Source organism: Heteronotia binoei, chromosome 14, assembly GCF_032191835.1.
Source record: "Heteronotia binoei isolate CCM8104 ecotype False Entrance Well chromosome 14, APGP_CSIRO_Hbin_v1, whole genome shotgun sequence".
In the NCBI taxonomy this organism is placed as follows: Eukaryota; Metazoa; Chordata; class Lepidosauria; order Squamata; family Gekkonidae; genus Heteronotia; species Heteronotia binoei.
The window spans coordinates 31,746,648-31,759,552 of record NC_083236.1 but is presented as its reverse complement, the minus strand read 5'-3'; the positions used below and the strand labels follow the sequence as shown (position 1 = coordinate 31,759,552).

At 46.3% G+C, this 12,905-nt stretch overlaps 1 protein-coding gene across 2 annotated transcripts in view; it reads right to left on the bottom strand.

The window, feature by feature from the left end:
* WDR59 (WD repeat domain 59) overlaps window positions 1-12,905 on the bottom strand; it is a 257,231-nt gene that overhangs the window by 202,734 nt on the left and 41,592 nt on the right. For both annotated transcript variants that reach the window (XR_009556193.1, XM_060254132.1), the window contains exons 9-15: window positions 12,115-12,192; window positions 9,399-9,555; window positions 6,984-7,063; window positions 6,243-6,375; window positions 3,467-3,591; window positions 1,274-1,438; window positions 388-483 (exon numbers count right to left, since the gene is read on the bottom strand). Coding sequence is in view for 1 of the 2 variants with exons in the window: in XM_060254132.1 (XP_060110115.1) it covers window positions 388-483; window positions 1,274-1,438; window positions 3,467-3,591; window positions 6,243-6,375; window positions 6,984-7,063; window positions 9,399-9,555; window positions 12,115-12,192 (834 nt within the window). In the remaining variant the exon portion in view is untranslated. The remainder of the gene's footprint in view (window positions 1-387; window positions 484-1,273; window positions 1,439-3,466; window positions 3,592-6,242; window positions 6,376-6,983; window positions 7,064-9,398; window positions 9,556-12,114; window positions 12,193-12,905) is intronic.

Here is a 12,905-nt window from a genome sequence, read left to right as displayed (position 1 = left end):
TTCCGCCCTCACAAGGGCCACCAAAGGCAGCTAACAGATTTTTTAAAGCACACAATAAAGTCACATTTTAAAACTACTAAAAGTATCCCTCCAATATTGCAGAGATACTTTAGGGTTGTTTTCTATTTTTATCACAACCTTGAGATTGGTTACTTTTAAGCTTGTCATTGTAAGCGTTTATTTATTATCAATGTCGTAAAGGATTGCCATGAGCTGCTCTGGGGCATATTATTTCTTTATGGAGAGGGAGTTAATAAACTTTTTAAAGAGATAAAAATGTCAAGTTGCACAGCAAGGAGCCCAGCGCTGTTGGGGCCGACAGAGCAAGGAACGCAGGCCAAGAGGGACACTGCGATAGGTAGGAGAGGGTGAAGGCTTGTTCCCTACCACAACAGACTCCAGGCAGGAAACCAACTGGCGTAGACACGGCTCCAGGCAGCACTGGTTCCGCTTCACCTTCTGCATGGACGTGTCCTTCAGGATCTGAAAGAGATGCAAAGACTAGCTTGAAGGGGATTGTCTCCAGCTCTAGTCTTCCCAAAGACTCTCAAGACTCCAGCAGGCCTGGTTCCCAATTTTGGGGCATCCTCAATAGTGGTTGCCAGGCTCTCCCGTGCCTCCCTTCCCACCCACTGCCCCACAGGATTGTGTATACTTCCCCTATCCCTTTATGAGCCCTCAAACTGCGCACGCTCACTGACACCTGTACCATGCACATCTGTTCTCTGATGAAGCTGGACAACACATACCACTGGAAGCATGGATGACAGAGTGCTTGCAAGGAAGCAGGCTAGGGAATGGCAGGTAGCCATAAGGGAAAGTGCATGGTCAGTGGGAGTGGGCTGGGCCAGAAGCCCTGGGCCCCAACAACCACCCCACCTGAGGGTATGCTGATGCCAACTGTGGGCTCCAGCTCAGAAAAGTAGGACACCCATAAGAGATGGTCCAAATGAATCAGACCAGTGGTGCATCTAGCCTAGCGTTCTGTTTCACACAGTGGCCAGCCTGTTGCCTGGAAGGGCCAACGAACACAGCCTAAGCCATTGCTCTATAGCTGCTTCTGTAGCACTGGCATTTGGAGGTGCACTGCCTCTGAATGTGGAGGCTCCCTTTTAGTTATCTTGGCTAATAGTCAGCCACTGATGGACTTCTCTCCCATGAATCTGCCTGCTAACCCTTTTAGAGCCACCTGTGCTCAGGGCCCTTGCCACCCACTCTCAGATATCTCCAGCCACACCCAGTCAATAGCTCTGTCACACATGTACAGTCTCACCTTCAACAGCTTGACCTTCATGGTGGAGGGGATGGTTGTCTGACTGACAAACTGAAAGGATGGAGCGGCATTGTTGGGGTACTGTGCAGGGAACATCACCAGCATCTTGACCCGGTGGTTGCTGCAGTGCACGGAAACTGTGCAGCTACGATTGACAGCATCCATCTGCCAAAGGAAAGCATGCAAAGCATAGCAGGAAGGATTCTAGTTCAGCGGTCCCTGACCTTTTTGAGCCTGCAGGCTTTTTTTGGTTATTTTGAAAGAGAGAGGTGGATGCAGGAGGCAGCACCAAGCATGTACACATACATACACTAGGAGAAGGGCATTGGGGAACAACACACACACACAAAGCACACACCCAGTAGGTAGGGTTGCCAGACCCCCACCCAGGGCGGGGTTTCCCCCAATTCTGGGGGCTTCAATCTGCTACCAACCAGCTGGCCTGCAAGGAAAGCCCCTCCCCTGAACAGCCTTCTTCCATGTTTACATCATTGGTGCAATGACATCACATGGAAGTCATGTCATCGTACTGAGAATGTTGTGCAATGACACTCTAGCATTTCGGCCAAAACGCTATGTTAACCATAGGATTTTTACCAAAATGCTAAAGTGTTGATGTGCAACATGCCCGGTGCGATGACATCGCTTCCGTGTGATGTCATTGCACACAGCGATGTCGCCCTGTCCTCTGCACTCCAGGAAGGCTACCTCCCACTCTCAACTGGCTGGGTAAATACACCAGGCAACCCTACCAGTAGGGGAGAAGAGGAAAGACCCCTTTATCTGTATGAAGACAGCAAATCACAGGCCCTGTTTAAACACTGGTCCTGTTCACTTCCCAGCAGCTCATGGCAAGCCTTGGGAATGTGCTAGGGGACCTATGCGCTCCAGGATGGGGAACCCTGTTCTAGTTAAATGAGGACTGCATCTTACTTCTTCTTCAAAGGGTAAAGTGCAGCACAAGAAAGACTGGGTCCAGCAAACTTTTTCACTCAGCATTGCCCCATCTCCCTCCTTACCAAAGTCCCAACTCCACCTAGCTTTTGTCCACGTAGGTCCCATCATAGCCTTTTAGGGGGGGGGAGTGGCCAACCATTCCTTTTTCACCAGCAGATAAGTGGGTTGGATTCAACCCAAGGCATCCCCAAACTGGTCTCTCAACTCAGTGAGACGGAAAAGCAACCCACACCTCCCTAGTGGCAGGAGGAGATCTAGAACTCCCTCTTTATTTAAAGTATTAATACTTATTACTATTTAAATTATTAACAAATTAATCCCTCCCTGAAAGAGCGATCTCTATTGCTCTTAGAGGTTACAGTTCAAGAAAACATACAAATTAATAAAAACTAGGGGAGAGGGATTGTAAACACACTAAACCCCATATTATTTAAACTATTTTTAAAAGTCCCTGTCCAAAAACTCATTTTCTGTAGATGTCAAGATTACAAAGGGGTAAAACCCCCATGTTTTACATTCTTGCTTTAATTTGACTTAGTTTTTAGCTATGATTTTTCCCTTGTTTGTGAAGAAATTTTGGAAAAAAAAACTGATAGGGAAAACGTACATTCTTTTCATGACTGAACAGACAGTCCGCAATAGACATCCAAGACACGGAACTTTGAATTGGTTCCACCAAAGGCTGCCAGGCTGTTCAAGGTGGAGAAAAAGTCCACTGCATTTACAGACCTTGACAAATCTCAGTTGATTCAGGACAGCCAGGAATGCAGCTTGTTTGGTGCAGCTGTGTGCTCTATCCCCTCCTTGGCTGACAGGCAGAGTGGGCTCAAAGCTTCCCAATTCACCGAGAATTCAATCAATTGCCAGTTTGCCAAGATGTCTTTTATGCAAATGCTCCTGTTGGCCCAAGTGCCTGCATTCTAACACCCCACCAAAGTGGTATTTTGGTCAAAGCCTTCCCAAACCGGGAACCTTTTAACTGCATTCTGTGTGCCTGCAGAAGGAAGGAGGGACAGATGATGCAAGCCCAGTAAAACATGCCATGTTCCTGCCTGTCAAACAGCTGGAGTTCTGTCCTTCCCTCAGTCTCTCAAGTTCAAGGAAAGGCAGCCTGGAAGAAGGGGCAGCAAACAAAAGCCAGAACTGCCTCCATTCCAGGCGGCTACCATGCCATTGGGAGGAAGCCGCTCTGCTCTGCCCTCACCTCAGCGGTCCCTTTGACTTTTCACTTCTCACCTCCATGTTCACATTTCGAATCTGCACGTTGATCAGAGAGAATTCCTGCTGCAACGTTTGTGGCAGGCCCAACTGGTCCAGTTTCTTCCCCACCAGGAGACTATGTTGGGATTCTTCTTTCAAGGCTGCCAGGAAAACAAAGATCAGTCCATGCTGGAAAAGTAATGCCAAGGACTGGTACATTCTCTTCTGCCCCAAACTGAGGAGAGACAAAGGTGAGGCTGATACAGCTGGCAAAAGGCCCTAAGCATGCAGGTGCCTGGCACATGATCAGCTGGGGCTGGTCTGTTGGACCAGCACCAGGGAACATTCAAGACAATGGGGTTTCATGCATTGTACTTCCGTTTATTGATTTATACCCCACTGGGGACTCAAAGCAGTGCAGAACACTGTTTTCTCCTCCTCTATTTTCTCACAAGAACCCTGTGAGGTAGGCCAGCCTGAGAGATTATGATGGGCCCAAGGTCATCAGCAAGCTTCCATGATACAAGTGGGGACTCAAACCCTGGTCTCCCAGGATCCTAGCCCGACTTCTTATCCACGAAGCCATGCTGAATCTTGATGCCATCTCTGGAGCTTTTAAACACAGGCAGAACTTCATTTCTTATGATCTAAGCCTGGAAATATAACCTGCAACTTGCCTCAAAGGCTGAGTGCAAGCAAGCACGGAAAGAGAATGTCCAGGCGAAAATGGGTAACTGATGCACTGTCTGAGCAACCCTAAACAGAATTCTGAGCCCAGTGAAGTCAACAAACTTAGGATACAATTCTGCTTAGATGGCACTGTGGGGGGACTCCTTTTGTTGACCGAGGTTTAATTTCTTAATCTCTTAATTTTTTTCACAACCTATATCTCCTTTTGCGACTGGTCTTATTTCACTTGTTTTATCCTGCAATGTATTTCTGCCTTCCCTTACCCTGCATAGGTTGTAGATAAATGTATAAAGGATCATTGTGGGTGAGAATGAATTGCTTCTTTTTCTCTGTTTGTAATGTGCTCCTATCTTTAATAAAGTTTGCTTTGAAACTAAAAAAAAAAAAAAAAAAGTGGCACCTGCTCCCAACCTGCCGCATTACTTAAAAGAAACCTGCTGCAGCAGTCTGATGACAGGATTGACCGAAATGGGATCCTGGCATCCTGAGCAGATGGCAAGAAGCTGAACTCTTCTGCTTCCTAAGCAATAAGCTGTATCAGCATCCCAGATTGCAGATGCAAAATCCAATCTGGCTTCAAGAAGTGGAATTCTGGAGACTCCCTGTCTGAGACTAAAGGAGTTCCACAAAGTTCCACAGCACCCCTGTGGAGAAATGCCTAGAGAGGTGCCAAGCAGGCTTTAAAAGTTTCTGTTTCTGAGCTCAGAGACAAGCAGGAGGATGGGGGAAGAAATTAGCTCATGGAATTACAGAAGCATCTGGGCTACCTCTTAAGAGATGCTGACAGATATGGCTGAAGAGACAACAGGATGAGCCAGCTCATCCGGCTCCTCCAGGCAAGAAACAGAATGGGGAAGGCATTGGGCTAGACCAGCCCGGAGACTATCTCCAGGAATGAGCTGGAGACTTCCCAGGATGCAAGGGGTTTCCTTGAGACAACAGGAAAGAAGCCTGCATCTGGGCAGACAAGATAACAAGGAGTGGAGAGTGATGTAAAATGGGTGGAGTAAGAGGTTTAATAAAAGTGCTTGCTCCCAAGGGGGAGGGCCTCTTAATGCTGTTCCTTGGAAGAGAACAGACTGCTGACCTCTAGTCAGCAGGCAGAGGCCATTTTGACCATGTAGCTGGGCCTGGCTGTCTGGCTGAACACAGGAAGCCTGAAGTAATGAGACAGCCTTAGAACATATTGGTAACTTACTCAGCTTAGAATTGCCTGCTCTACTTCAACATCTCATATAGTATGTTTTTAGAACAAGGGAAAGAAAGATTAAAACCAGCTTTTCTGTCTTTCTGGTTGCTGCTCTGGTGCTGTGCTAAAAGTATGCTTGAAATCTTTGTCTTTTTAATAACCATTTAAGTATTTTGAATGCTGGCAGTAAATCTCTGCTGCATAGTTCCCCAACTGCCTTTAGACCACGTTACTTTAAGAGGGGAGCCCCAGGAAGAGGGAAGGCAAGCGGGCAATGCAATTGTTACCAATCCCCCAGGGGTCCCCTGAAGAAGGAATTTGGTCTCTGTGGTAACCAGGTGCTGGGTAGCAGAAGGCCTTGAGACTGTGCCTCAGAATTGGGAAGGGGGATTGAGAGTCCTGTTCCTCTCAGTCAGGCCCCCTAAACTGAGCAGCCGCTGGCAGCGCACCCTAGTGGCACCCTCCAAGAAGTGACACAAGCCCAGGATGGGGCTGGCAGAACCCAGTCTGTAAGTCAAATAGAGCCAGTTCCATCACAACCCCTACTGCAAGAAAGCGATCTATCAGGGGAGAATGGGAAAATATGAGGCTGCCTGATTCTGAATCAGACTACTAGTCCACCAAGGTCAGTACTGATTCCTCAGACTGGTAGCAGCTGTCCAAGGTCTCAGATTGAATCTTTCACATCCCCTTCCACCTGGTGCCAAGGACTGAACCTGTGACCATCCATATACCAAGCAGATGCTCTACCACTAAGCCACAGTTGGAGCTGGTGGCAGGGAACAGGACTCCTATAACAACAAGGATGGTCAATCTGTTGACCTGGTTTTGGAACAACCTCTTCTTGCATGCTCCCAAAACGTCTCCACCAGTGAAGCTAGGAGCAGCCGGTTAAGCTCTCAAGCCAACTCTCCTCCAAGTGTCCTACCTCACCTTCCTCCTCTCCATGGTTGAAATTTTGCTGGGGCTCAGAGTCTTGGACGGGCAGGGGCTTGTCTGGCTCTGGCAGGAGAGAAATCCCATCGATGAGCTCGTCCACCCCATCCAGGAGGTCATTGGAGCACAGCTGGAACAAGAGGCAGCAAAAGTAGAAGCACAGCCAAGCATGTCAGGAGGTGGAGAATGCAACAGAGCATGCCCCTGTCAAAAACGGGGCCTAAGATCCTGCCTGTATGAAATTATACCTGCACCCCATAAGCTTACTAGATGTTCAGCCCCATTGCTAGCCAACCTGTGGACCAAAACGGGTACACAAATCTGCTGAAACCCCACCAAAAATGGTTAATTCATTTGCTTAAGCAAAGAAATAAGAAGCAGCAACGATGCATATTGTTGGCTAGATTCACAAAAGGCTTCCTAAGGGCAAGCCCAGCAGGATGATGGAAGATTTGGTTTGAAAGTGGAAATTGCTGCCTTTGGAAGCTTTCAAGCAGGAGCCCTACTTCTATGAGAACTAAGAGGTGTTTCTTCCGGAGGGATCCCCTCAATTGTTTGGTTTGTTCACCGAACAAACCCTAACGAGAAGCCTCCCCAGCAGATGCATGGAAGGAAATGGTCCAGAATAGTGGGGTTTAAGTCAGACAAATGTACAGCTGAAAAAGACTGGTTTGGTAGAACCTCTCACTTGCACTTCAAGACCCAGGAAGAAAGAAATCTGCTATCTGTCAGACCTACCCTCTGCAGCTGGCAATCAACACGCCACATCCGCAGTGTCTGATCTCGAGACCATGTGACCAGCTGGTAGTCCTTGGAGCCTGCAAGAACAAACAAAAATACACATCAGATACTATTTACCACTGGCCAGCTTCAAGGGGAAGGAGAAAACAGGGATGTGGGAAAGTCAGGCTGTGGGAAACATGCCTTAGCCCCACATTTTCAGACACAGATGGCATACTTCAATTCTACTGCTTAGAAGACCAGATCAAAAGAAGGCATTCCTCACATCCTCAAGAAGACTGTTTCACAATAGTGGAACTGCCACAGAGAAAGCCCTAGTCAGGGTAGCTTGCCTGCCAGTTGAAATCAACAGACGGCCTTGATTGACAGCATAACTGTCACTGAGGAGTATACAGGGGTGATCTTGCAGATATGAGGACCCTAGGCTGTGACAAGCTTTTAAAAGGTAAGAACCAAGGACCCTGTGTTCAGAACAGACAGGAAGCCAGGGCAAAAATAGTTGTAATAGGCATACCTTCATGGGCCCCAAAGGTCTGCACAAACTATTTGTTTGGCAGAGATGTAACCCAAAGGTTCCGTGACAAGCCAGCCTCAAAACAACTCAAATATATTGAAATATACTGCTTTGAAGCGTTCTTGCCATATCCTAATTTTGTGAATGTGAAGTTGGGTAAAACTCTTGTGAAATGAGGAAACTGGAATACCACCTCGTCACATTAAGGATTTGCTTGTGCATAGCTGTGCACCAAGAATTTTGTGCTAGCTGCACATCTGGAGGACATAATCTGACTTCTTGTATTTTGAAGATATATTTTGAAGAGATATGTTGGACTTTTCCTTATGAAATGGGTTTCTGACTCACCATTTAAATTCCTGGTTTGCATGGCAATATTTATTCTAAACTTATTTTGTAAACTGATTTAAATATCTTTAACAAGAAATGTTTATTGTATTTCAGCAGCGGTGGAATTCTAGCAGGAGCTCCTTTGCATATTAGGCCAACCCCCTGATGTAGCCAGTCCTCCAAGAGCTTACAAAAAAGAGCCTTGTAAGCTCTTGGAGGACTGGCTACATTGGGAGTGTGGCCTAATATGCAAAGGAGCTCCTGCTAGAATTCTACCCCTGTATTTCAGTATATTTGAGTTGTTTTGAGGCTGGTTTGTCACAGAACCTTTGGGTTACATCTCTGCCAAACTATTTGTTTGGCAAGTGATGGGTGTGTGATGCTCATGGAAGGCTGCTGGTGAGAAACTGTGGCTCACTTCAGCTTTACTCTTGGCTGGTGAGAAAGCATCACCTGGCAACTGTAAGAAGGAACAGACACAAACTGCTATTTGCAGATTTCCCAGATGAGGCTTTAAGTGCAGGTAAAGGGAGGACATGGGGCAAGTATTATTATTTTTATGTGTTTATATCCTATGCTACACTTGACATGCCAGTTGGGAGGAGGAAGTTTGTTGGACAAATAAACCTATACGTTTACAACTGTTTACATGCATCAATAAAATGTTGCTTACAGTGCCTATGTTGTATCCTACAACCATGTACTTGGTACTTGCTTTAAAAAAAATTACTTGGCAAAAATTAAAAATTAAATGGACAATAATAATGGTCACCAAACTAAAGATACAAATGATATAAAAATATAATTTCCATTATTACAAAGTTAAAATATATCATTTTTGCATATAAAGGATTGCTAGGTAAAATCTCTCGTTCCATTAAATAGGTTATCACAGGATACCACGGTATAACAATTTTTTTCTCATATTGCAATGGTGTTGCATTGGAAGAGGAAAATGCAATTTTGCTTAAGAGAAAATAGTCACATATCTTTTGGATCCAAGACTGAAGAGATGGAATTTGTTTATCTAAGAAGAAAAAGATATTGGATTTATAAACTGCCCTCTACTCCAAATTTCAGAGTCTCGGAACGACTCACAATCTCCTTTATCTTCCTCCCCCACCCTGTGAAGTGGGTGGGGCTGAGAGAGCTCTCACAGCAGCTGCCTTTTCAGTTCAATTCAATTCGGACCTTTATTGGCACAAAGCTGCACTTTCAAGGACAACTCCTATGAGAGCTATGGCTGACCCAAGGCCATTCCAGCAGCTGCAAGTGGAGGAGTGGGGAATCAAACCAGGTTCTCCCAGATAAGAGTCTGCACACTTAACCACTACACCAAACTGGCTCTATCCATTTATATGCAGGTAATTGCTTTAGGGATCTATTAGTGGCTGTGCTACTGTCCTTATTACTGTTTTTCTCATGCCATTGCTCTTGTTGTTTTCATAGTTATAATTCTGGCTTTGCTGTTGGGATGTACAATGTGGGCTATTAAATAACAGGTTTAGTATGGTCACTGATGTGGCCTTTTCCTCTTCTTCAAATTGTTCACTTCATCTTTCACGTACCTTCTTTCTGCTTCCGCCACTGAAATTCTAGCACCACATCATCATGCCCTACGAAGGTGTGAACTGGTGTGTTCAGGTCGAAGATATTCCAGAGCAGAAGACTGTTCTCCCGTCGTAGCTGGGGGACCATCACGGTCACCAGCCCATTGCTGAAAGGCTGAGATGGAGAATAGGAAGTTTTAGTAGCCCAGTCCAGGGACTTTGAGGTCCGAAACCCCACTTTGCCACAGGCAAAGAAAAGGTACACACGAATTTTTAATAAAATCTGAGGTGCACGGCTGTTGGGGGAACAGAACAGACTGCATGCACTAACCATTACATTCAGCAACAGCAATAAGATATTCATTAATTTTTACAAGCTTCTGGGCAGCTTTGGAAACAAGTTGCTTCATGCATTTCTAGAGCTCCACATTATCTGTTTTGCTTTCTTGTTCATTTCTACAGAGAGAACAAGATTTTGTCTTGAGTTTCACACAGGATGCTTGAAACGGGTTACTGTTACTATACATGACCCTAGAGGAAGGTGGCGAGTTGTAGGTGTCACCCACCAGGAATAGGAACTATAGCTGTGGGCAAGCTTTGCATATTTGCAATGTCATGAGCCCTGACGATGAGGAGCTGAAAGGGTTAACAGACCTGGAAGAGTTGCCAGCCAGTTCCTCAGCTGAACAAACAGCAGCTGGCCTATCAATCACTCTCCAGGCACCAGTGTCAGCTGTTGACAATCAATCTCCTCTGAGTTCTCCTTCTCCTATCTCAAGCGTTCGAAGTAGGCTCCGGAAAGAACTTTCAGAGCAAAGACATGAGGCACGCCGATGCTTCAGTTCTCTCAGCCCTGAGTTCTAGCAGAGTCACTGCCACCTAGGGAGCAGGCTGATTGAGACTCCCATATAGCTCCCACCCAGGACCTGGTAACCTTGTGGAAGCAACAAGTCTATTCTCTGGCTTGCATCCACGCTCCTTCCTGATCCTGACCTGCTTGATTTCCTTGGCACCCTGACCTTGTGGCTTTTGGACATTGATTTCTGATTCCAGTTTGTGATTCTGCATTGATGACTCGGCTTCTGCTTGACTTTCTGGACTTTTGACTTTGGACTGGCTTTGGACCTCTGCCTGCCTGCACCCTGAGAACGTGACATGCAACTCTTTGCAAAACCTGATTGACTGTTTCAAGGAAAAGCTAAGAGGCATGCTTGAAAAAGCATTCCCAAGCCAGCGGGATGATTGCATAGTGGGCTACTGAAAACAACACAGGGCAACACCTATCCTCTCTTGCCTAGATGCAAGCTGCACTCACACCCCAGCGCATTTCACACTAACAGAAAATCCACTGCTCTACCTCATTTATATTGGGTTAAGGCTCACAGCTTTCACTTCAACCTTGCATGGTGTATTTTGGGGCTTCCCACCCTGCAAGCCTACTCACTACATTTTCAACAGGGCTGAAACATTGTGGCTGCAATCCCACTAATGCTTCCCTGGGAGTAATCCCTATTGAACAAAACAGAGCTTACATCTAAGCAGTCAGGCTCGGGATTGTACCCTTCACTAATTAACTGGTTAGAGTGGTTTTCAACCTCGGGCCAGCCAGCATGGGACCCCACTGAACTGACAAGAAAGTGACAGGAAGTCACATGACAGCCAAGTTGCATGCCAGTACGAAGGGAAGCTCTGAGACTTTGCCAGTGTCAAGGTGAGAACTGTGGGTGATAGGCCTAGAGAGCTAGGGATGGGAAACACAAGGTGATTGCCAGGAGGTATACCCTTGGTGGTGGTGGTGGTGGTGGTAAAGGAGGAGGAAAAGGAGAAGGAGGAGAAGAATAATTATTGCAGATTTATACCCCACCCTTCTCAGAGACTCAGAGTGACTTACTATCTCCTATATCTTCCTCCCCCACAAAAGACACCCTATGAGGTGGGTAGGGCTGAGAGGGCTCTCACAGAAGCTGCCCTTTCAAGGATAGCTCTGCTAGAGCTATGGCTGAGCCAAGGCCATTCCAGCAGGTGCAAGTGGAGGAGTGGGGAATCAAACCCGGTTCTCCCAGATAAGAGTCCACGCACTTAACCACTACACCAAACTGGCTCTCATGGCTTGGGTGAAGACCCAAGTCAAGGGTTTGTGTCATGGAAGAATTCTCTCCACCACTGCATGGCCTGTTTTTGCCATGCTAATGCTTCTCTCCAACAAAGAACAACTGGCTGCTCCTCAAGGCAGCAAAAAGCCATTCACCTGGAACTTTGGATCAACAAGCCCCAGGCTGAATATCAAAGAGTTTAGGTCAATTACAAGCCTTCTCGCTGACTTAAAAGGTACCTCTGATTCACTGGGAACCACTTTCTAAAAACCCTCAATTAATTTTAATGCAAATACATCTTCCAATACAGGCTTTCAAGAACACTATGTGTTTCCCAGAATGTTTACTTCAGCAATGCTGTTCATTTATATAAATTAAACTGATTAAAATGTGTATAATCAAAAGACTAAGATTCTTTCATTGGTTGATGCCCTAGTATTAAATGCACTAAGTGACTATTCAGGGTGCCTTAATAGTCAGTGTAACTTGCATTACCTGATCCTGTGAATCCGTCCTTGCTTAACAGATCTTTGAGAGAACCCCACCAGGCATCAGGAAGTCAGCCACTGGTCCCAATTTATTTATTTTAGCAGCAATTCCCTCCCATTTCCCCGCCACCGCCTTACAAAAGATACCCTTACCGTGTATCTGGCCTTCCAGACTGGAACCTGACAGGGCAGGATGTTGAGGTATTTTCGAGGCTGTCGGTAGTCCCAGAACTTCAAAGAATTGAAAAACAGAAACAAGGCCAGTCAGGAGGAGGATGCTTAACAATAGCAATAGGTGCCTTCTCAGAAGATCACAGTGCACAACACACACCACAGTATTAACAGCTTGGGACTGGGTTCACCTTTAGCGGCCTGGGACAAGGAAAGCCAGTATAGAGAAGCGGTTAGAGTGTTGCACTGTGATCCAGGAGATCCAGGTTTGAATCCTCAGCCATGGAAGCTTGCTGGAGGACCTTGGACTAGTCATGTACACTTAGCCTAATCTACCTCACAGGATTGCCATGAGGACAAAATGAAACAATATAATGTGCTTCAGGTCCCCATTGGGGAGAAAGGTGGGGGTGCAAATGAATCAGCAAGGAAAATGCCCTGCATCATCCTGCCCCAGGTGGCTTCACCGTTTATCTTCTGAAGGTTTATCAAAATGGGAAAGTGGCTTCCACTTTAGAAACACTCCGGGACCCGGAGCAATCAAATTTATACACTGCCCTCCCTAGTCAGAAGGTTCCCCAGACTGTGACATTACCCACCTCTGTAGTCCATTGGCTTCTCCTGACCTGAAAGAATTCAAGTCATAAAACATTCCCTTGGTTTCGCTGAGACTTTGGCACAGCAGCTTGGATCCACCAGACATTCCACTTGTGGAAGGGATACCTGTTTCACCAGCCCTTCTGCAGTCCAAAATTCCTGCCCAAATTTCTGCT